Source organism: Corvus moneduloides, chromosome 3 (genome assembly GCF_009650955.1).
Source record: "Corvus moneduloides isolate bCorMon1 chromosome 3, bCorMon1.pri, whole genome shotgun sequence".
Classification (NCBI taxonomy): Eukaryota; Metazoa; Chordata; class Aves; order Passeriformes; family Corvidae; genus Corvus; species Corvus moneduloides.
In genome coordinates, this window is record NC_045478.1 from 15695353 (window position 1) to 15719527 (window position 24175).

General features: G+C 42.0%; 1 protein-coding gene across 1 annotated transcript; it reads left to right on the forward strand.

Annotated features, from left to right (window-relative positions):
• Nucleotides 1–321: 321 nt before the first annotated feature.
• Nucleotides 322–22874, forward strand: YWHAQ (tyrosine 3-monooxygenase/tryptophan 5-monooxygenase activation protein theta). The gene is made up of 6 exons (XM_032104308.1): nt 322–475; nt 1489–1873; nt 17590–17713; nt 20102–20265; nt 20641–20736; nt 21804–22874. Exons 2-6 carry the CDS (start codon nt 1580–1582, stop codon nt 21861–21863), a joined length of 738 nt encoding a protein of 245 aa, XP_031960199.1. The 5' UTR covers nt 322–475; nt 1489–1579; the 3' UTR covers nt 21864–22874.
• Nucleotides 22875–24175: the final 1301 nt, after the last annotated feature.

Genomic DNA, 24175 nt, shown 5'->3' on the forward strand with positions numbered 1-24175 from the left:
CGCCCCCTCCCGCTGCCTCCCCCGGTCCCCCGTCCCCCTCCCGGTCCCGGGTGCCGGGCGCTGGGCGGCGGGGGGGGGGGGAGCAGCGGGGGAGGGGGCGGAGGGGGGCGGGGGGGTGGGTGTAGCGGCGTCACCATGGAGATAGTGACGTCACCCCACCCTGGATCTCATTGGAGGAAACCCCGTGGCCCCAACCGCAGCCCACGGGCCCAGCCGAGCTCGCGCCCTGCCCGCGCTCGCCCCCGCGGCGGCGCGCTCCGCTCCGATTGGTCGGCGGTGCGCGGAGGGGCGGGGCCTGGCGCGCAGGCCGGGCCGCGATTGGCCGCGTGGGCGCGGGCCGGGCAGCGGGTCGGTGCGCGCGCCAACGCCCTTCAGCGCTGGCTCGGCCAAGACGGGAGCGGCTCTTTCTCTCCGCCACAGCCCCGAGCGCGGCACCGACCGGGCGCGGCCCGGCCCCACAGCCCGGCGGACCCAGGTGAGCGCGAGGCCGCGGCCGGCGGCGGGATGGGCCCAGCTCCGCTGCCTCCTCCCGCCGTGTCCTCCATTTTGTGATCGCGGCGTGGAGAGCTCGGCGGCCCCGGGGAGCGGGAGGTGCAGCCAGCGCCGCCATTTCGCACCCGCCGCCGCTTCCTCTTCCCGCCCCGTCGCCACGGGGACTCCGCCGGCCGCCCCCACGCCCCCCACCGTCCCAGGGGACGCGGCCTCTGGGCGCGAGACCGCACCCCCTGCCGCGCACCGGGAGCGGCCGCGCTCCCCGCCCGTAGCGCGGGGCCCCCCCCGCGCTGAGGGCCGGATCTCCGGCCGCCGGCGCAGCCGGGAGGCCCGGGGCTGCTGCGCCCCGCCGTGGGGAGGAGAAGCGCCCAGGGCCCCTGCCCCGGCCTCGCGGCCCCGGCCTCGCTCGCTCCCAGGGAGGCGGGTCCTGGAGGGGTTTCACCCCTGCCGTGTTCCCCGGGGCCGACCTCGCCTTGCTGCTTTTATTATGTATTTTTTCCCGCCAGTCTCGGCATTCATGCCCGCCTGCCTCCGGCGCTCGCCCGCAGGGCTCGTAGCACACGGGGGTAGGGATTTGGGCGAGGGCCTCAGGCTGGGTGGTAACCAGGAATCCTTCCACGACTCCCTGTTAGAGGGCATGTTAATAGGCTCACGTAGGGCACGGAGGAAAAGCAGAGTGATGACTTTTTTCTGATGGAAAAACAGCTATTTCCACTGCTCGGGCGCCAGGCTGCCGTCCCTTGGATAGCACCGAGTGTGCCTTCCGCGGTTGGGTTTCTAGGTCGTGGTTTCCCGAGGGGTGGACGAGTTCCCGTAGCCTTGCATGGAAGGGCAGGATGTTGCAGTCCGTCTTTTCAGGAGAAGCACCTGGAGATTGCGAAGGGGAGGCAAGGCTCACAGTGATCCTTGTTTTTTGCTGGGTTGCGGTGGGTGCCGATAGGATCGTGTTCGGTGGTGTTTATCCCACCATCATGGTTACTGTCTTCTTTCTGTCAGGTTTTGAGGTGCATTCTCGTGTTGCTAGTGTGACATCCCCAGCTTCTCCTGCTTCTGCTACTACACTGCTCTTGTCTCACTGCCAGCCACCATGGATAAGACCGAGTTGATCCAGAAAGCCAAGCTGGCTGAGCAAGCCGAGCGCTACGATGACATGGCCACCTGCATGAAGGCAGTAACGGAGCAGGGTGCCGAGCTGTCCAACGAGGAGCGCAACCTGCTCTCCGTGGCCTACAAGAACGTGGTGGGGGGACGGCGCTCGGCCTGGAGGGTCATCTCCAGCATCGAGCAGAAGACAGACACCAGTGACAAGAAGATGCAGCTTATCAAGGACTATCGGGAGAAGGTGGAATCTGAGCTCAGGTCCATCTGCACCACGGTGCTGGTAAGTGGGGACTTGTTTTTTCTTCTATTTTGTTTAAGGTAAAGAAATGCAGTATTTAAGTGTGCTGCTGTATTGGGGGAAGGACTGGGAACTCGGCTGGGGCATATTATGCAAAGTGCTGGGGTAGGGGAAGTCAGTGCAGTAACTTCTACAACCATTATGTGGGGTCACTGTGATAGGGAAGATCAGCTGCACTGTGCTATGGACCCTGTATGTGTAGAGGCATTTGAGATACTCAAAATGAGTATCTTTGAGGTACATATTCGGGTGGAGTGATCCATATGCAGTATTTCACCAGGTAGTTGTGGAGGTACAGGGAATTTACTCTGTGCTGTGGTTAGTAAACTTACCTATTCATAGGATAAGCTGAAAACATGAAAACTTTTATTCAGATCAGTTCATAACTTGTTACAAACATTTAAACCATGTGTGCATTTTGTTTACTTCCTCATGAAGAAAAATACTCTCAAGGGGTCTTCAAGAGACATATTGAGGAATGTTTTAACATAAATTTGACTTTATAAGCTGAGACATCTGTATTGAAGGTGGGAAAGAGACATGTAGAAATTTACTCTGTTAGATGCACCCTGACTTCTCAGGGTATCCTCGAGGTGAATTTGCAGTAATTACGGAACAATGAAAACCTAAGGTGTAAAGGCTGGAATGACACCCTAAGCATGCATCAAAGCCCAGAAGTTCATTTCTGTGGAAGCAGCAGAATTCCAGATGCTATTGATAGGAAAACTGTAGTGCACTGTAGTAGGAGCTCAAAGAGATGTGTATCAGCAGTGTGGAGGCTGCTGGACCCTGTTCTGCATGACCAGGGAGCTGCAAGAAGTTGCATGTGCATAGTGCAATAGTAATTGTGTGGCAGATCGTCTTCAGTGATTTATTTGCTCCTCTTAGTTACCTTTGGTTTTTTTGCTGTCTAGTATTGCTATTGTGAGAACAGGAGGAAGCAAGTCTATAGGGAAATAAAGAATTTTGAGGTAAATTTCTTCTAGATTGGTTTAGGAGACATGAATTTAAAGGTGACTGGTTTGGAAGTAACTGAATTTTCTTCTTGATTAAGTGTTCTGGCTCACGCACAAGGGAATTCTTCTTTGGATTGTGCTGAAAATACCTATATGCTTCCTTGTGTGCTGCCACCTAGGTTTGTTCGTTCTTTCTAAGTCTGTCAAAGTGAGTTACCTTTTCTTGAAACTAATTTTCATATTTATTAGCTTTACGAATCAGTTGAGTTAATTCCTTATCACATTTTAGAGCCCATCCCTTCCACAAGAGCAAAACTGTTTCTGCAGTTACAGGTGTATTGAAATTGTGAAACTTTCACCGTTATGAAATTATGGGGTGTACTTTGGGTTCCTACTTCCTGTGACAAGAGTTTCACTAGAAGCTTGTGTGATGCAGTGCCAGCATTTGTGTCACTCTTCTTTCTCTTCTCTACTCAGTGCCCCACTTCAGAACTAACTTCCTGGGACCTCCACATAAGCTCACTCTTCAGACTTCCTAATCTCCCTTTGTCCTTTTACCATATCTAGTGCCTTAGAGAAGGTGATGCATAAAATCCCATATGGGTTTTACCATTTTGGCAAGGAGCTTGTGTTTCCACAGGGAGAGGCAGTGAACCACTTCTCACATTGTCTATACTGAAGTTATTCCACCCCATCTGATGGTGGCTAGCAGGTATTCTGGTAGCTGTGCTAGCACAGACCTCTGATGTAGGGAAAGCAAGCTTTTCCTGTGCTAGATGATTTTTTCAATGCACTGTAGTCTTTCTCTGTTCTCAGCAATGGCCTGTTGGCAACGTTCCCCTTCTGGCCTGGAAGTATGCAGGAAGTAGTGAAGACTGAAATGTACAGCTGAGCATGCTTGTCCTGTCCTGTCGTGCTGCAAAGCTGTGCCTTCCTTTGCTAGGAGGAAATGGAAGCCTTTGGTTTTTTATTCCTCCTTTGAGGACCGTGTGCAGTTATGTTCTGTTCCGATTCCCTCCCTTCTCCATCTAGCACTCCTATGATCCATGAGTCAGCATCTGAGAGGCTGGAATTCACGACGAGCAGGCATTACAGAAGATGGGTTTCTTAAAGCTGAGCCACACGATGGTTTTGGCTCCTCCTTTGAATGATGATTTCTCCAATACTAATACTATGGTAACAGCCTGTAGCCTTTTCAGATCTCTTCAGCTGAATCTCAGAGATGCTTTTTTAATTCTAGGATGGCAGCTAAACTGTAACAACTGCTGGCAAGTAGTATGGAAAGGTTGCTTGTCATCTGAAGTATTTGGATTTAGCAGGGGTGGGTGTGTTGGGTGGAGTGTGACTGCTGTTAGTCATACTACTAACAGTTTTTTCAAAAGGCTTTTTTTTATCTACTGGTATGGCATATTTCTAAATCTTCATTTAGAAATACTTGTGCTAGCATTAAATATAGTGCCAATTTTTAAATTAAAATATCAGCAACACTGAATCTGTAATTACTTTTTTCCTGCAAAAAGTGTCCCAAGCCACTTAAGTAAGGTATTGTTTCAGGGCATGGTTTGATCACCACTAGAATACAGGCATTCCAAATGACATTGAGATATATGTATATAGGTATATACATAAAAATCAAAGTTTTACTGATTATTTAACTGTCATTCTTTAACTGCCTATCTCACAAGTAGGCATGATCTGAATGCTTTTTAACTTAATTTTATGACTGGCCTTTCAGGTGAGAGTGGCTCTCTAATGGAGAAATGGTATGGCTGTCAAACAACTTGCACAAATGTTTTATTTGAAAGGTACACTAGGAGGTTTTGCTGAACTCCCTGTATTGATTGACTAATTCTTTGGTAATGTAGAGAATTAATGTTGAGTCATCCTTTGTGACTCATAGTTAAAACTGTTCTTGAAACTTTCTTCTCATTGAATAAAGAAACAGGTTGGCAACTTAATTTTTTTCAAGATAAAGTTGAACTATGTTTCATATACTCTCTGAGCACAAAGTTCATGTTGCTTTCTCTTGACTTGAGTGATTTCAAGACATGGGGTACTAGATAATGTAGAAAGGCTGGATGCAGCAGCACCTTTCATATAATTAGTGAAATTATGTGGGAAACTTTGAAGATGGAATGTACAATATAAGACCTACTTAATTGTATGCACACTCCACTGTTCAGTGGCATTAGGTTTTTTAAAAAGTTAACTTTTGAATTTGAACCTTTCTGGGGATTAAACAGGTGGGTTTTCTGAGAGCCTTGGTCCTTTTGCATGGCTATAACTTGTGTTGCATTCAAGCTCCTTTGTTCTTTAGTAGTGTCAAGGCAGGGAGGACGGCAGCCCTTGCCTGGCAGTGCTGTCCACCTGCAGCTTGAGGGTTTTTGTGCATTTGTTTGTGTGTGTTCAGGTTTTAGGTCCTGATGTGTTGGAGCTCTTCTTGGAGTAATAGAGATGAGATTTGATAACTACTTGCCTGCAGTTTAAATCTTGATGCAGATGCTGTAGTTAAGATCATTAGGGCTTGAAAACAACTGTATCTTGGTGGTTGCTTCTGGTATCTCTAGCTGAAACTTAAAAGTTTTTTTTAATATTTTTTAAAAATTTTGTGTAGAAAAGTTACATACCTGAGGCTTTTCAGTTTTTTCCAAACATCTGTTTTCACAGTGTCCTCTGTAAACATTTTTACATCGTATTGTGTCAGGCCCATGTTGGCCCGTTTCTGTAGAAATGAGCAAGGGCATTCTGAACTTTTAGAAATGCAGGAACAGTCACATTACTTGTGCTGTTGATTCTTTTTGGTACCCTGTGGCAGTGCCTGCAATGAAGTAGTTCTTAGCTATAAGGTGTATATTATCTGTATTTTTACTGTCTTAAGGCTGATAGGATGCTTTGATCTTCTGTGAGATTGCACTGTTAATTGTTGAAAGCATGGATTGGTGTGTTGCTCTTGCCAGCTTCCCTTTCCTTCCTCCCTCCCACCCTCCCCCCAAGGTTGCAATGTTGTTCCTACTGCTGCTTCACATAATTAAAAAACAATAAAAGCTAATAAAAACAGGTAAAAAAAGTCTGTCGACTTCTGATTATCCATTTTGTAGATCTAGTTCTAAGGTTAGTCACTTAAAATAAGTAGAACAAAACTCACCATACTGTAAGGTAATGTTTAGAACAGTTTGTTTCAACAGCACAAGCTCATAGCTCCATTGAAAATGAAGCTGGCATTTTCTTGCAGTAGCAAATAGATTCCTCATGTCAGCTAAAATATCTGATGTCTTACGATGGATAACTTTGACCATAGCTCTGTTTCTTCCATACTGCTACCTTTGGCCTACAGAAAAGTGAAATCTTTTTTTTTTTTATTGCACATGCAAAAATTTGGCAGATGCAGTAGGTATCAGCTTCATGCTGGTATGTAAATCATTTACCAGAGTTTCATGTCTTGTGAATCCTTTGTCTCTGTGTTCCTATTTTCAGTGAACAGACGGACTTTGTATAAAAATATATGTGGTATAGAGGTGAAACCCAGTAAAAGGGTATTACATACAGTCTTTTGATACAGGGAATTATGTAGGATGCAGTTTTATTTTGAAGGTTAGACATGCTAGTCACTTAATACTACATTTGGACTTGAGTTAGTTGTCCCAGTCATGGTTGGGACAGTGTTTCAAGTATTAATTTTTAAATCTTTGTACGTTAAAGTAACTTACAATTCTTAAGTGACTGACCAAAAGGAAAGGCTACTTCATGAAAGTCAGGTTGGGAACGTTACTTCTTGACAAATCCAGAATTGTGGAGTGAATGTGAATTAAATTAATAGTTTGGAATAAATAATGTTTTTTTATGAAAAGTTATTTGTGGGGAGAGAGATGATTTTTCCTTTGTGTTCTTAGCACAACTTCTAGCAACCATCAACACATTTGTGGTAAGAATTGTGGAGCTTAATGCTTTAATTTTTTTTTTACTTTAATGTACTTGAAACTTAGATCTGAATTTTATTTATTCATAGTTTTGCCTTCTCTTACCTTTTCTGTCATCCTTCAGTAGAAGCTGCTGCTGGAATCCTTACTCTTGTGCAGAGAAAATGGAATCATTTCTGAGAAAGGACTTACTCTTGCAGAAACAAAGCCTAGAACACACTGAGGTTCTTGAACAGACTGCAGACTGTTAAAGAGTCCAGCTAAAAACAGTTCAAGGAATTTTGATGGTTGCTGAAGCCTCCATCCCATGCAGTCATTGCTTGCTGCCCCCTCCCCCTACAGCCATATGCTGGCTAGAATTATTAAATTTCTTGGAGGACATTTACTGGTTTGGTGGCCTTGAGAAAGCAGGATGTGCTCACTAGGTAGAACTGGAAAACAGAACCACGAATTCTGTTTTTCTGCTCATGCAGTGAAGCTTTTAACAGATTTTGTAAATCACTGTCACGCTTAGCTTCTAGACAGTTGTCTCACAGGCATTTCTACTGCCTTACATACTAATGTGATAGGTGCTTTTTGAAGTAAAACACAGAAGACTGTTTATGAGAGAGAGAGAACTTGATTAGGAAAGAGCACACTTGAGTTTGAAGGTTATTAGCATTTGATTTCTTTATGATGGCACAAGTTGGGGTTGTGTAGCACAATATTAAAGCTGTAGATTGTACCCATTTCTGTACAGGCACTGCAGCTTGGTATTCTGGTTTCAGTAATGGGGGATGACCGATTTTCAAAGAAAGGAAGGTAGTGAGGAAGATAGCAGAGGAAGGGCTGGTAAAAGTGCATGGATATACTTCGTTATTTGGTAGGTGAGGGTGCACACTTGATTAATCAATGTTTTCATATTTGGCTTTACACTCTTGGTCTTTGAGGGGCCAGGTGCCCCTCGATGGTACTTGTGGTTGTGCTTTCCTACTGCCAATTAACTTGAAGCCAGTTTTGTCACAGACAGGTAAGGTAAGTAATTATTCTCAGGCACTGCATTTGTGGCACTTACTCAGTATAGCTCCACCAAGTTCATTTGATGAGTGTTTACAAGTTCCTCCTCATCCTTTCTGCATCCCAGGAAGCTGGAACCAACATCAGAACACTTCAGCTGAGCATACTGCTTATTTGTAAGCTTGTCAATTACTAATCCATCCTGTATATCTGAATATATAACAGTACCCAGTTTGTGTGAGCTGGGCACTTATGAGAGGCAGCAAAACAATTTCAGTGCTGAGTTTCACATCTTGTGGTCTGTGCACCCACGAAAACATCAGATGTCAAGATCTAAGAACTGGAAGTCCTGAATTGGCTATGATTTTGCTTGTGCCTTTCTCTAAATTTGTTAAAGTAATCAAGGGTTTGATTTACCAGTTTCTAACATCGATAAAGGTTTATTACTTGCTCTATGTGCCAGTTTGGCCAAATTTAGAAATACATCCTCTTGAGAGAAGGCAGGTTACAACCACCCCTCCCCCACCAGGTTCGGGAAAAATTGGATTTTCCTCGAAGGAAAGTGAAAGAGATAAAAACTATTTATTTAACAAACACACGGGAGAAGAATAATAATGCTAAATAAGATAACCTCCCTCTGTGGAGAGAAAAACCTGGGAAAATTTCAGAGTCCCTCCGTAGTCTCTCTCTCCCTCCTTGGAGCTGGGACAGGGTGGTGGGCCCCCTCCAGGGCCAAGGCCTCAGTGGAAATTCCTCCCGATGTATTCTGATGTTGAAACAGTCCAGCAAAGATAAAAAGGAAAAATGAAGTCCCAGGAAAACAAATGTTCAACTCTCCGGAGGAAAAGGAGCTGAAAAACTGGCCGAAAGCTGGCTGGAAAGCAAGCAAGCTGCTTCCCCCACCCTCGCTCTGCAGAAGCAGACAGGTTTTATCTCCGTCCTCAGAACATGAAAACAAACTGCTTTGAAAAAGTACACTGTTCTCTCTCCCCTCTCAGGCTCAGTTTAAAGGCATAGAAAGACATATATACTAATTTCTGGGCATAGTGCAGTGATAAGCAATACAACATCAAGTCACCCCAAGACACTCTATTACTCTTTATTCTCTGCTTTAATTTATATGATCCATTCACTGAAGTAGCTGGATATAGGAGTGGTGTTCAGCTCTGAAAACGGAAACATTTCCATTTGCTTTAATAGTAACTTTCTCAGTATACTATATACACTGTTACCTGACTGACAGCCACATCCTTCCTGGATAAAGCTTCATCAGGAAGTTTCGTTCTGAAGTTGAATACATCTTGCAAAATTCTTGTAAGCAGAAATTGTTTTTAGTAAAAGTAGGTAGCAGTACCTTAGCAAAAAGTCACGGCTCACTTTCTGTGAGATAGTGTTGTAGCCAAGTTATCTGAAAAGTTGCCTTTAGTTTTTCTGACCTAAGGTTAGGCTTCATTGTTGTCTCATTTGGGGAATAACAAATTACTGGCATACTCCTAATAGACTGAGTGAAATAACGTATTGCTGGGTTTCCTTCAAGATGAAGTTGGATGATGCAGAAGGCTCTTCCAAGCTACACTAAGCAATGGGAAGAAAGGGATGTTGTGTTATCATTTTGAATTTCAGTGGTCCCAAGCCTCTGATCAAGGGCTTCCAAAGAGAGAAGAGAACTAAAGCAAGTCAAAATGAGTTTTGTGTAAGGGCAATGTACCTTAAGACCACGTAACTCCTGTGTGCTGGTGTTCCTTTTGAGTGCTGTTAGTCTAGATATACCTCAGTCAGTCATTTAATCTTACCTTTGGGCTTCTGTAGCTGCAGAGCATAGAAGTATTTTTAAATGAAAATTTAGGCTTTTTTGTTTGATTCTATCATGTTATGCAAGGTCACAAATGGATGCTGAAAGAAGCTTTTAGATAGCCAGGATTATGAAGAAGAATTTGGTGTCTAAAATGCATGTTTGCTAAGAGGAGAAGAGCACTTGAAAGTATTTTGAGGAATTAGAAATATGTAAAATGCAGTCATGGAAGGATGTTAGAATCAATTTGAGATAAATCTGTCAGATACCAAGGAAATTTTCCTGAAAGCTTTTGACTGTGTTGTATAGCCATTAATTCATCAAAAATTTATAATTGTTGAAAAGATGACTTTTTTTTAAAGACTCATTTCTACCTTTGATGGGCGAAACTGGAAAACTTTAGGCTGTTCCATAAAAACTTAAATAATTCTCTGACTTGCACTGGATTGTTCATTTTGTCTGAAAATCTATAGGAAGAAGAACTTGCATTTCCATACACTTCTAGTTCCTGGCTTACATAGTTCTCTGGGGACCGCAGAACTTTTAAACTTGTTTGAGGAGAAGTATAAACAGTGAGCGTAAATTCTAGATTAAATTAATCTCAGCACCAGGTGGGAATAGTGTGGGCAGACGTGCTGCAGCTCAGGCTTCCAGTGCATTTGTTAAGTGGGATTCCAGATACTTCATTCAGGGCCAATCCTAGGTATTGACTGCCAGTTTTTAAAACTGTGTAGACAAAGACATGGAACCAAATGGAAAAGAGGAATTAGGTCACCCTCTCTGTTCTCATGTCAGGTACATTTGTCTCTGCTCTCAACAGTGCTTTGTCAGGTCATCTTAAGGCCATGCCATTACTGGAAAGGTGCACACATATTTTCCTCAATACATAAACTGAAATGCTGTTAGTCTGAAGAGGTCTGTATGAAAATCACTTAATATTCTCCCAAGAGGAGTTGATGTATAGAGCTTGAGTCCTGAAGGATGAAGAACTTAGTTGCGCAAAATTACACTGTTGAAAGTAAAGTGATCTTACTGTTGCAGCAGGGGACTCTTCCTTTCCCTTCAAGAAAACAACTGCTGAACGTTAAAACACACCTAGGTTGCAGTGAGTCATACTGTGGACTTTGGAATGACTGATTATACTTGAAATAGACAAGAAGTCTTAAATACCACTTCACTGGATGATTAAAACAGGCAGTCATTTGTGAGTAGAAGCCTTATTGAAAGGTCTGAGCCCACACCAATCATGTGTGCTGTCAGAGACTTTGGAATATTTGATGTGTTTAAATTCACATTTAAGTTATATTAGGTGATGTTGGTCTGAGCTGCCTCACCAACTTTTAGCTTTGCTTTTTGACTGCAGTTAGGGTGGAAACCATTTCTCTGTATGCTGCTTCTAAGTCTTTTTCCCTTATATTGGTTCTGGATGGACCCTCAAAAATACTTGAGACTGAATACTTTTTCCAAATATTTTATATACTGTAGTCCTGGCTGAATTTATGTAGCCTCACACACTTCACACTGTTCCTGTGGGACGCAAGCTGCTCATGTAGATGGGGTTCTGATGTTGAATCCATGTTTCAGAGTGGTGAGTTAACTTGCTAAAAGAAGTGTTGACATGCACTCTGTGCTTGTGCATTATTCTTAAGGAACCTTGTCTCAAAGTAGGTTTATTTTGAAACAGTTTCTTCACTTGCATGTGAAGAACTTTTTTGTTCTGTGGGGTTTGGCCAGTTAGTGTGGGGTACAACATTAAGTAATCAGTTCCTTGCTGTTACCCAGCCAGCATCTGTTCTGGTGGTGAGCTTCAGTGCTCCTTAATAAACAAAACAAAAAACGCAAAAGCACTTGAAAGCTCAAAATAGGGAACATTCAGTGTTGGTTCAGAGTAGGAAGAAACATCTAGGAAACAACAACAAAACTCAGTCTAGTTCCTGTAAAACCTGTGAAAAATCGGTACCCTGTGGAACGATGACACCTCCTCTGCTGGCAGGTCTGGGAACTCTTGGACAGCTAAGAGCTGCTGAGCAGAAGTTCAGCTTGGTTTCTTTTTTCTTCTCTCTTTTTTCCATATAATTGAACTTCCTCCATTATGCGGTGAGGAGGAATATAATTTTTTTAATATTATATGTATTAATATTTATTAGTTTGTTCTTCTGTCAAAAAAAATTACTACTATTGGATTTTGTTTTTTCTCTAGATGCTTTTTGTGTCATAGGCGTTCAAGCCAGGTAAAGGACATTGTTTTAAATTACTAAAACCTGCAAATACCAATTACTTCCCACAAAAGGTTTGGAAGTTCACTTTTAAAAATAGCCTTTAAAATTACATTCCCAGAAAATGGAGATGGTGCTGAAATAAGGTATTTCAAACAACTTGAAGTAAGATATATGGGCTTTAGTCTCAAGGGTGTTGCTGAAACAGTCTGACTTGAAAAATCAAACTTTATCTAACATAGACTTAATTCAGAAAATTCTATGCCAGCCATTTAGAATATTGATACTCCTCCTTGCTGAATACCATGCAGCAGCTTAACTTACAGGACAAACTTTTGGAGAGCATTGCTGTTTCTGATGGTTGCTTTTACATTGACTTTTTTCCTTCTGGTGGAGCAAAATTAATGATAAGCTGCACTCAGTGAGAAACGCAAATGGCAATGTAGATCAGTCTTTTAACAGCATAACATTAAATAACTTGGTGCTGGTGATGTGACCCAAACATGTCATAGGTGTTGACATCTGAGTGATGGTGACATTGTAAATGTTTTGGGTTACTTGAGTTTACCACATTGAGATCTTCTGTCAATACCCAGGCACATGGTGTCTTTAGTTTGCTTTGAAAATTGGCATCAAACCACTTGTGATGAGTAGGTAATCTCTGGAGCTGACCTGGTTCACGTTCATCCTCTGGTATTGCATGGTTAAGTGTGAAGAACATATCCACTAGCTACTGGTATTGGAAGGTATGAGGAGACTTAGACTTGTGTATTTGCTGCTCTTACTGAAGTCCAATTCTAAATGGCACAACTGCTGAAGGAAGCTAAAAAGTCAGTTTGGTATCCAAGATCTGTTCTTTCCAAACTCATCTTTGCTGTTGAGATTTCTTATAGTTGGATATGCAGGAGGAGAGAACAGCACAGATCAGATAGCAGTGGAATTTTTCTGCCACTTGAACCTACCCTGTAGTTAAGTTGTACAGAAAGTATTTAGTGTACACTGTGATTGAACTTAATGCTTCAATCAGTCTTGCCTTTTAAAATAGGCTTAGATGGGGAGAGAGTGGTGGGACTTCCTGTTTTGACGTGAGGTTTTTAAAGGAGGTGTTGCCCTGAAAACAGGTAACAGCATATGTGGAGTGGAACTGGAACATGAATTGCAGAGGAGGATTGCTAGTGTATTGTGAGATGTTGGCTGGATGCACACACCACAAATAATTATTAAGGTGCTCTGTCTTCAGGGAGCTGCCTTGTGCGTGTCAGACACTTCAAGTAAAGGTATGGCTGACATTCCTTCGGGGTTTGCTTTTCATAAAGCTGAAATAGTGGGGAAGTGATGAGAGCAGATGTATTGACTTAGTATTTCTGGCTCAGGTTAATTGCAGTGGTCAGTGGGTACCACATGTTCAACCCTTGAGCCTACTTAAACAGAGCGGAAAAGGGACTGAGAGGATAGTTATGTAGTTGGGAAAGAACAAGAGTAGAATGGAGAATAGGTGAATAGGCAATTGAAGTGTAACTTTCATTTGGCATGTAGAGGAGTAAGTTTGCCAATGGAGAGAGAAAGAAAAAAAAAAACCTCAGCTTTCAGGGGGAAGAAGTATTGGGCTACCAGGCTCCCAGCCTGCTCCCCCGTGGCTTTTTCAGGCAGCTGCAGACCTCTTCCAGGGAGTGGTGGCCCTTTGTTGCTGGCATCTCTGTAATAGATAAATAAGCCTTCCTTCTATAGGAGGAGAAAAGAATATCATGTATGAGACTATGGTGCTGTTAGGATGACAGGAGTGTTAGCACACTGTGAAGGTAGAAATAAATTGAAATGGATGAGCAACACTTCTGAGAAGTGGGATGGGAAATGTCATCATGCTCTAGGAGGACCAGCACACCACTTGAGCATAATATATTAGTGTGAGGGAAGCAGCAGCTACCAACCACAGACTGTCACACTGCAGACCCATTGTAATGCATCTGCAGTGGAACACAAAGGGTCTGGTCTAAGGATAGAGCTTTGATTCTTGCGTCTTCATGCTGTTCCTGGTTCTGAGAGTCACCCCCCATCAGGGCAGGCCAGCAGCTCAGACATCATATGGCTTTCATGCAGCTTCTGAGGCCTGTTTTGTGTTGCAGAGCACGTAATTGCTGGTTGTTCAAGGCTTGGTTTGGAAGGTGATGGGAAGAGCTGCAGTTCTTAAGTGATGGTGGCAGCTGTATTTTAATACATAAAAGGGATGGGCATGTTCACTGTATGTGAGCATGTGTGGTAGTCTAATGTATTGCCTTACTTCATCCCAGAATTATACCTCTGGCAGTGCTTGGCTCTCCCTAAGTAAAATTATCACAAAAACTTTTGAGGCTCTCTGTGGTCTGCTTCATTGCTTTGCCTGCCTGTAGTCATTTTATTTAATATTTACTTAAAATAAGGATTCCTGGCTCATTGCTGTCTGATGGAAAGGTAAAAAAGTCCAAGTGGGGAAAGATGACAGAACAGATGCAGGAAATCGTGAGTTTTCCTGGCTATTACTGACTCACAGCAGTGTAAAGTAAATCAGTTGGCTTACTGTGCTGTCTGCTCTCACCTCCCCACCAACATTTTGTCTGTGAGAGGGAGGGTGAGATGCCTTCCAAGAAATGATGATGATATCCTGAGGTGAGCAGCTCACGAAGTACACCAAATACATGAATGATTTGAAAGATTAACATCTGGCCTGATAAATAATTTGCTTCACTCAAAGTCTGTTTGGATTCTATTCTAACTTAAGTGATTCATAAATGAGATCTTGTTCCATTTAAGACTATTAAAAAAACAAAACTGAATATGTAAAGTCCAGAATGAGGTTATTCCACCCTAGCTGAAGCAAGGGCACAGGTCTCTTCCTTACTTGTATTATGTAAGGATTAGGACGTGCTCAAGATGAACTGGGAGTGGGAGCTGCTGGGCTACTCAGCTCCTCCACCTGAGTAGTGCCTAGGAAATAAACCCACTCTTTGCAGCCTGAAAAACTGCAGTTCGTTCTCAGCATCCACTTTTTTCTCTAAGTTTCTCGGAAGTTTGGACAGAGCCACTGGTTTTCAGATCTGCATAATGAAGGCAGCATTTTAAGGATGCACTGACACACAGGCCACAGTGCTGCTTGCTTGTGGTAGGGCTGGCACCATGGCAAAATCCTTTCATATTCCTTGAAGTGTGTGGCCTACCCCATCTGGGGGGAAGAAAAAGTGGGTGCTAATGCTCTAGGGAATGTAGCGTTCAGATTCAGCTTAAAGTGGACGTGCTAAAGCTTTCCTGTTAACATTCTTTAGCGTACACCAGATTCCAGGGGTTAAGTATTTTTCAGTCATAGCCAAGCCAGATCAGCTCTAGTGCTAGAGCTACCTCCAAAGATAGAATTTTGTAATAAAATGGGTAATACTTTGTGTGCTTAGTATATAGTAAATTTCTATGTTTTGGAAAGCATAGAAGAAAAATGCCTGTTTGTTCCCTTGTTGATGTAGTTGTAACATCTTGAAAAGTTTTATTTCAGCATTTAAAAGATGAATCAGAGATACAGTTTTGTGAAATACCTGGTTTAAAATGCCATGTAGTATCTTCACTGCTTGTCTGGTCAGTGCTCCTTAGACTGTGGCACAGTTAATCCGAGCACATGGATAAATCACATCTCTGCTGCTTAGTGCAGTCCCAACGATATGATGGCTTTTAGAGGCTGGTGGTTGCTGTTCAAACTTGATGGATTTATGGAACCTTTCTAAACCATAGGTGTATTATGTGTCACCTTTCATCATTCTGGGCAGTTACTTGTAAAATCAAACTTAAATGTTAAGACTTGTTGCTGTCTCTGAGACTTTGAAACTGGTTTGTGTAATGTTGTCCTTTTATGGCTGATGTAGACATTGTCGTAGGGGAAAAGCAGCAGGAAAAGCATCGAGCCAAAATGTGAAGTTTTTTTCTCTGTAGAAATCTGTAGAGTGGGAATAACTCATTCTAATACGGAATGATTCATGCACAATAACAGTATTAATATGGGGGTTGTACTACCCATCAGCCTACTACCTCTTAACTCTTGTTTCAAAACAGGCATAAAGTTTTGCTGCTTTTCCCATAACACCAGTGAGCTATACTGTTCTGTATGTTTGCTCAAGCCCCTGCACACTTGACTGTGTTAAATTGTTACACAGATTCCTCACTTGCCCTTTGCCAAGTAGCCGGTGTCTAGGCTTTGGCCGTGGTTTTATAGCCTTACAGAAACTCCTAAAAATATCTGTCTCTGATTTGGTAGGTGCAAGGGTGTGTCAGGCTTGGTATCATCTTACCTTCCTGCTGTTTTCTCTAGGGTGGTATCAAGGGCAGTATGATTCTGTACTTTCCATACTGCCTTGGTGGGGATCTCTAAGGGAGCTTGCCTGGGCACTGCAGTGTTACATCCATGGGACACACACTGCTAGGATGCAAAAATGTTTTTTTAACCCAATTGGAAGTACCCTACTTCAAGTGTCAGTTTAAAATAGTTGCCAAAACCTCAAATGGACTTGGAATGAGTAAATGCCTTGAACTGGACTGCTCTGGTTCCATTGATCGTTAAAGGAAGTAATAATGGTATGGTGGTGTGCATAGGGAGTGGGTTTGTGTCTGACATTAGCTTGTTTTGACTATAGTGCTCTAGTAGCCAATTAAAGTGCTAAGGATTTTTGTGCAGAAAGCTTACAGTTCCTTGAATATGTCCTTTGTAGCAGTTTCATGCATTTTGATACATGTTCCTGTATCAAAACTCTTTACTAGCCAGCTGCAAGCTTTGTGGAAACTTTCTGCTCCTTTTATGACCTGTTTACTTTCCAAATAAGTAAATGCAGATCTTTATCGCTTACATTCCTACTGTGAAGTTGCTCTAAGTATTGCAGGGTTTCCTTGAGTCTGTCAGAACTCATTTGCATCTTTTGTCAACTCTGGAGGATATGGGTGGTTGTAATAATGAGTTGGGTAAAATCTCTGGAGTTCAGGGACAAGGTCAGCCAGAAGCTGCTCTCCTGCTTCACAGTTCTCTGAACTACCCTGTTCTATGAGGGAAAGTCCTGTAGCTCTTCTCTCCTTTCTTCTCCCCTGTCTTAGGATGACTTGCGGCCTTGGAGAGAGACTTTCCTTCTCTTGCTGGAGGCTTGCAAAACTTTCCTTGTCCTTCTAGTTATCAGGTAGGGGAGCTGTGAACAAGGGGAGTGATGTTTGCAGCAGCTCAGGGTGTGCTGGAGAGCACTGTATAACTTTTCATTCTGGGAATGGCAGGGTGGATATGAAGGATGCTTCCTTGCTGTGCTGGAGCAGATGTTCCTTTAGAGCCTTGCAAAGAACTGGTGCAGTTTGGTGAGGTTGGCTGCTGACTAGATGGGTTTGAATCCTTGACTCCCTGTGGTAGGTGAGCTAGAGATTCCTTATCATAAGTCTAATAAACACAATTGATGCAAAAAAAAAAAGTAGCTTTGAAACCTTCTGCGTAGTGTTTTGCTTTTCCAGTAAAAGCTTGCTCATTTGCAATGTTTTTGAAATGAGAAGTGCATATCCTGAAACTAAACTTGGTCCTGAAACTGTACACCAGTAAACCTTTCCTTGTTCCTTGCAGTCTGATTGGACAGTTGTCTGTTGATCCTAATACAGTCTCTAGTTTTGTGCCTTTACACAATTTGTTGAAATAAGTGTGCATCTATCTAAACTACCTTAAAACTCTGTTTAGCCTTGTAGCAAACATTCGAGTCCATCCAAACCTCTGGGAGAGAAGTAGATTGAACTGAGTTGCAGTGGTGTTTGTGATATGTCAATGTGTGTTTTGTTGTTGTTTCAGGAGCTCTTGGACAAATATTTAATAGCTAATGCAACCAATCCAGAGAGCAAGGTATTCTACCTGAAGATGAAGGGAGACTACTTCCGATACCTTGCTGAAGTTGCCTGTGGTGATGACAGAAAACGTAAGTACCTTGTGGCCTTGGGTCTTTCACAGCTCTGGTCTGTGGTGAGGGGCCAGGAAATGAAATACACAGACTCCAAATTCACGTGAGTTAGCTGTGTTTCAGTTGGAAATCTCCAGTTTTCCTACAGACAGAGAGCAAAACTCTGAATAGACCTTAAGTATGCCAGGGAATTTCAGCTGGTGCTCCTGTCAGCTACCCTAAATTTCTGAAAAGTTCCTCCGTAATGCTTATTCAGAGCTTCTGGAAAACAATGTAGGTGAAGGTATGGTAATATATTTAATGTTGTTTGTTTGTAATTCTTTACTAAAATAAAGTTGGTGTGGGAGAGTAAAATCTCTGTAACATTTTGTACTCCATATTGGAGTCCTGTTGATCTATAAATTTTAACCATTTCACTGTGAAGCAGACTTCATTGTAGTCTCCTAAGTTTATGAAGAAGCAACAAAATTACTAGGTCGATACTCTAGCCCTAAAGTGTGAGCTGTACTCTAATTGATTTTCATGGGAATAATACTGTTCCTGAAATTTTAGTTTGCCCTTTTGGATTCAGCAGAAAAGGCCTAGGAACTGCTACTTGATAGTGGGCATCCTGAGACTGTACACCTTTCCTAGGAGTTAGAACATGTGCATAGGTAGTTGTAAGTACCTAGGAACCTCTTCTGGGGAAGATTTTAACTGTGCGTTGAGAAGATGTATTGAATTAATTATTAAAACTGTCTTGCAAGGCACCCAGATAGTGTTGTGATGTTAAAAACTCTTGGTATGGCATAAGCTAGTGATCTATGTCTACATAACAAACTAAAATTAGTTTTGCAGTAATGCTGTTACACAAAGGAGAGGGACTGTTGGAGCACATGGGTGCTTCAGTGACTGTCCCCTGGGGTTGGGCATGGCAGGATCTGACAGTGTTGGCTGCCTGAAACTGATTGCATTGCAAAGTGGGAGGACGGGACTGGTTGTTGCTTCAGTAAAGGCTTCGTTAGTCTCCTTGTATTGTAGCAGCATTCAAGTTGAAAGATGAAGACATACAGAATGGAGTAAGTGTCGTTGCATTCAGAAATTCTTAACCCTTAACCTGAGTCAAGTATCACCAGCAAGTCCAAGGGTAGCAGAGAAAACTTGCCTTTGCTTTTCACAGAGATCATCTGATTCATACATTGTCTCAAGCAACAGCTACAAATCTGGGCTTGTCCGAGCACAGAAATACCAGCTCCTCTCGGCTAAATTAAATGCCACACATGCTGATAGGGATACAGTGCAAGAGAGATTGATATAACCTTGTTAACAGATCCTGCTGGGGTTTAGCTGTGAGGTTACAGCTTATGTGCATTACCATATGGACATTTTCCACTTTAACTTCTTGCAAACTTCAAGACTTTAAGCTTTTCTGATGTTCCATCCCTAAGCATCTGTTTATTTTCTCAGCTTCAAATATATTTTATGTATTTACAAGCTAATTTATCTCCTGGATTTGCTAGTTTTTTGCCTTCTTTCACCTGTTCTCAACAAATGGATAGTCCTTTAGTACTCATTACAGTGTAAATACTGGAAAATCCAAATTTGTCTTGACTCTTTTGCAAGCTTACTACATTTTACTTACCAAGCTCTTTTACCAGCATTTGCTAAAGCAGTTCCAGTAGTAGGTCCCTCAGAGAGCTGTATTTTGAGCTCTGACAATGACCTTTCTTTTCCTGCAGTCTCCTTCCATTCTGCAGGACATATAGGGCAGCTGTTGGCCCTTTGGTTGTCTATCAGAAGTGAATCTGGAATAGACTATAGGTAGCACTCCTGAAGTACTTTCTGACCTGGCAACCTCTTTTTTCTGTGGTGTTTATCCCAGTTATTTTGGGCACAACATTGGGGCTTTTTGTCTTGACCTGTCTATGTGCAGTTTTTGGAGGCAAACCTTCAGTCTTTCAGGAACATGCCGTACATGCATTCCAAACTTCCTCAAGAAGTAGGGTCTTCTTTACTCTGCACACGTAACTCAGATGAACATGTCCATCCTGTGCAAGGAATGAAGTAGGAGTTCTGTAGAAAAAGTAATGCACAAATGCTTTTTCCCCCCCTCACCTAAAGTATCAAAGGCCACTGAAGCAATACAGTAATCTTGGATACTTGTGTTTACCAAGTTCTCTGTGTTTATCTCTCTTGAATACCTTTGCTCTGTAGTAGCTTAGTTTGGTCCCTGTGTTTTGTCAGTGGCAGCTGTACTTAAGATGGGCGTAAAATCATTACTTTGATTAAAGTAAGTGCAGTGTTTTCTTAAGAACAGGCTTACGTACAGCACTGTTCAGCCTCCCATTAATGGAGTGATTTAAGCAGTAATACCTTTTAAAAAATTTAAACGAACCCAAAACCACTTTGTTTGTCATTCTTTTACAGAAACAATAGAAAACTCACAGGGAGCTTATCAGGAGGCATTTGACATCAGCAAGAAGGAGATGCAGCCAACACATCCAATTCGCTTGGGTCTAGCTCTTAACTTCTCTGTATTTTATTATGAGATTCTCAACAATCCTGAGCTTGCCTGCACACTGGCAAAGACAGTAAGTCAATTTTTTTTTCCCGGTATGCCTGCAGGGAAAGTAGAAGAGAGTTTATGCTTAAAACTGTACGAATTATTACTTCTTAGAGTTTGTGAAGGAAATGATTCTATTCAAAGTTTCTGGTTTCCAAGCTCATTATTGTTAGTGGGATTGGAGGGGGTACAAGCAGAGGCTGTATTTGCAATGTGACTTAAATTTTCAGCAGCGTGGCAAGCTTTTAGTATACCTTTATTATGGATTTGTTTCAAATAGAGCAATTCAGGTCATTAACTTCTAATGTTGCCTTTTTTTTAAGCTACCTTTACTGATAGGTTTAGCTTTTGCTTGCTTAATGATCAGTTAATAGAAAGGCTAAAGATGGTTTAATTATTCCAGGCATTTGATGAGGCAATTGCAGAACTTGATACACTGAACGAAGACTCATACAAAGACAGTACTCTCATCATGCAGTTGCTTAGAGACAACCTAACAGTAAGTTGCTTTTTTTATGTATTATCTGGTTCTGTAACCAGCTGTTTGCTTATTTGTGATGGAAAAAAGAAACCCTTATTTTGCTCTAGTGCAAAGCACAGCACTGACTTGGGCTGTTTACCTATGATACCTTTTCATAACTTAGTTTGAATGTTGTGTAAGTTTATGTCCAACTTCATGCTGTGTAATCTGGAATAACAACCTGGTTAGCTCACATTCTTCCTGTTTGGCCTTATGGTAGACAGGAGAAGGAGCATTCAGCCCAACCTAACTTACAAGATAGGACAAGGAGTTAAAACACGGTCATCTGTGATCTGTCAGGGAATCTTACTCAAACTGTTTTGTTGACTACCTCAAAACAAAGTTTCTCCTGGTGTACATCCAGTGTAGCTTGCTTTGTTTGTTGTCCTGATTTTCATTTAAAAGCTCTGAAATTTCAGTGTACTAAGAATAAAATCAGTTTGTTTGAGTATGCTATTATAATGATTAACCATATAAGAAAAGTGCCTTTTGGAACAGCTAAGTTCTATTAAAATATGCAACTGTGGCAGTTTTTCAGGAAATACCCTCTCTGAATATTCACTGTATTTAAAATTACAGCAACACTTAATATTTTGCAGTACTCTTTCAGTAGAAATGTCTGTTGTTAGCAGTGTAAAGTGCTTAGCTTCAATAACCAAACCAGCAGTTTACACTTGCAAGATTCAGACTGCTGCATTTGAAATGGAAGTTGCCTGTTGAGGTGTTGTTGAGGCTGTTCAATGGCCTGGCATCGATGGCACAGCTCACTGTTAAGCACAAAAGCTGGGGCCAATAAGAGCACATCTACTCTGCCTGAGGGGCAAAGCTCATTGTGCCCTGTGCATGTTAACAGCTCATTGAGCTCTGTCCAGTTACCCCTCTCCCAGCAAGCACTGGAAGCCAGGGTTGTGCAGCGCCAGTGCCCTGGTACTTTGTGGCCGTCCTTAAGTCTAATTCATTATCGTTTCCTTACAGTCAGTAGTTGTCCCTTTTTGGAGTTCGAGCTGGACTTCTGAAAGCTGACGCTGTTTTTCTTTTCTTTCTAGTTATGGACATCAGACAGTGCAGGAGAAGAATGTGATGCTGCAGAAGGTGCAGAAAACTAAACTGCACGTGGGGCGTCATTCTCCCTTTCCTTCTCAAGAAACCTTTTTACACGTCTCCATTCCTTATAGCTCCACTTGGATTTCCTATAGCAAAGAAAACCCATCCATGTGTATGGAAATCAATTTATAGTCTTTTCACACTGCAGCTTTGGGAAAACTCCATTCCTTGATTTGTGTTTGTCCTGGCCTTCCTGGTGTGCGGTTACTGCTGTAGAAAAGTATTAATAGCTTCATTTCATATAAACATAAGTAACTTCCAAACACTTATGTAGCGGACTAAAGTGTACCTGGTATTTAAAAACAAATCTGAACCAGTTCCTGCCAGTTGACTGTGTTTTGTATTACAGTAAGATATGAAAATGTAGTTAAATGCAACTAAAGAGTGTTCCACATAGCATTTAATTCTCCACATTCCCTTCTTACTCTGCAGGGTTTCCTTTCCATAATTGACTTTCACATGCTACTGTGTATTCGTTTCAGTAGGAATATGGAAATTCTGGGCCAGATCAAGTTGAGCATTTAAAGTTTGGAAAACCACAAATTGAGTTGCTTCCCGTATCATGTAATACAGAAGCTTGTGTGTTTCAAAAACAGGGGCTTCTCTTCATCTTCAGTTGCTGCTGTTTAAGTTGATATCCCTTCCCAATAAAAGTTCACTTACACTCCTGCCTTTGTAGTTCTGGTATTCACTTTACTATGTATTAGAAGCAGCATGTTACTGCTGGAGTACAGGCAGTGCTTTTTGGCAGACTAAAGTGCATGTCATTTCTTGATACACTGGAATGGGAAAACCAATTGAAGTTCACATGTCCAAGTATAAAATTTAGTACTTTTCCATGCAGGTTTGTGCACATGTGAGAAGGTGTCAAGTTTGTCCAGTGATTGTTAGAGAGTTTGGACCACTATTGTGTGTTGCTAATCATTGATTGTAGTCCCAAAAAAGCCTTGTGAAAATGTTATGCCCTCTGTAACAGCAAAGTAACATTAAATAAAATTACATTTTATAAACCACCTACTGTTGACTTGTAACAATTCCATATACTAACTTAAGGGCTGAACTTAAATGTAAGTATCTTGTGCTGGAAATGTCTTTCTCAAATTTTTTGCATACTTCTTAAAAGTCTGCTTTTAAATGAACTTGTTTTTAAAAAATATCCCGGATAACTTTTCACAATTACTCTGACATGTGGACTTCTTAATAACTAAATCTACTAGAGGAAATGGATTCACGTTAGTAGTGACCTAAGAAAAGATAGCAAATTTCTTGATACTCTTTCATGGCTTGCAAATCTTACCTTCTCATCTAAATTATGCTTTGTTTTTTGTAATCTATTGGAATTCTCTGCTGTGTTCTCCTGTAGTGCTTTTCGTGATGGACCTCATTACAGTGTTCCAGCGACACGTTTAGTAATGCAGAAGAATTTCTCCTGCTCTCGAATGTTAATTCGCGTGCTGCCATGTCATAATCTGCTTTCTCTTGTTTTTAGGCTGCATTCAGTGTTACTGTTTTCCCTCATTTTTGAAGCTTTTTGCAACAATATGTTGCTCTGTTTTTTCTTTCCCCCTGTAGATCCCTTAGGAGTTTTTTCCTACATCTCTACCTCTTACTTTCCCATGTTGGTGGGTTTTTGAAAATATTTAACTCTTGTTAGTGTTGTGGCTGGACAGGAAATTACATTACAAAAAAGGATATACATTACTAGTCCATGAAGGCTTCTGGTGGTATATCTTCCACCTTCCATGTTCTTATTCATTGAGTGTGCACAATGAGTGTTCCTACAATAAAACTGTTCAGATTCTGCGTTTCAATTGACATACATTACCCTAAAAAAAAATTGTATCAACTCCATTTTCTTCATGCAGTTACTTTGAAAAAGTATTGTGTGGCAGGACTCTACATAAACTCATATGCTTCTTTTAATCGGTGTTTTTGTTTCGTAATGTCCCCTTGCCCACACATTTCTTACTGACCCTTTATATGTTTCGTAAAGGTTTTAGTTCCTTAGTGCTGCCATTCTCTAGTAAAGCTGTTTGGGTACTGACATGTAGCAGTCAGCTTTATCTGCTCATTTAAGGGTTTGCTTTCTTTGCTGTCTTTTGGCTGCTGTCTCAGCTTGCACTACTGTCAGCTAATGCTGTTCTCTTGTTTCTTTTCTTTTGCACCTTGTTGAGAGAGTTGTCAGTTTTCCTTACAGGAACAGGAGCTGGGCCTTGTGTCTAGATTATAGCTTAATTTATTAAATGTGCTTTTTTATGTTTACCAAGCTGGATAAATTCTAGCTGTCTCTTGTTCATTGCATCTCCATTTTACA

What these genes read in the sequence shown, in the direction of transcription:
- YWHAQ (XM_032104308.1), top strand. Translation starts at nt 1,580, where the DNA reads ATGGATAAGACCGAGTTGATCCAGAAAGCCAAGCTGGCTGAGCAAGCC. An exon ending in CTGTGGTGATGACAGAAAAC is followed by an intron (nt 17,714 to 20,101) that starts GTAAGTACCTTG and finishes ATTCTTTTACAG; the next exon opens with AAACAATAGAAAACTCACAG. An exon ending in CCTGCACACTGGCAAAGACA is followed by an intron (nt 20,266 to 20,640) that starts GTAAGTCAATTT and finishes TAATTATTCCAG; the next exon opens with GCATTTGATGAGGCAATTGC.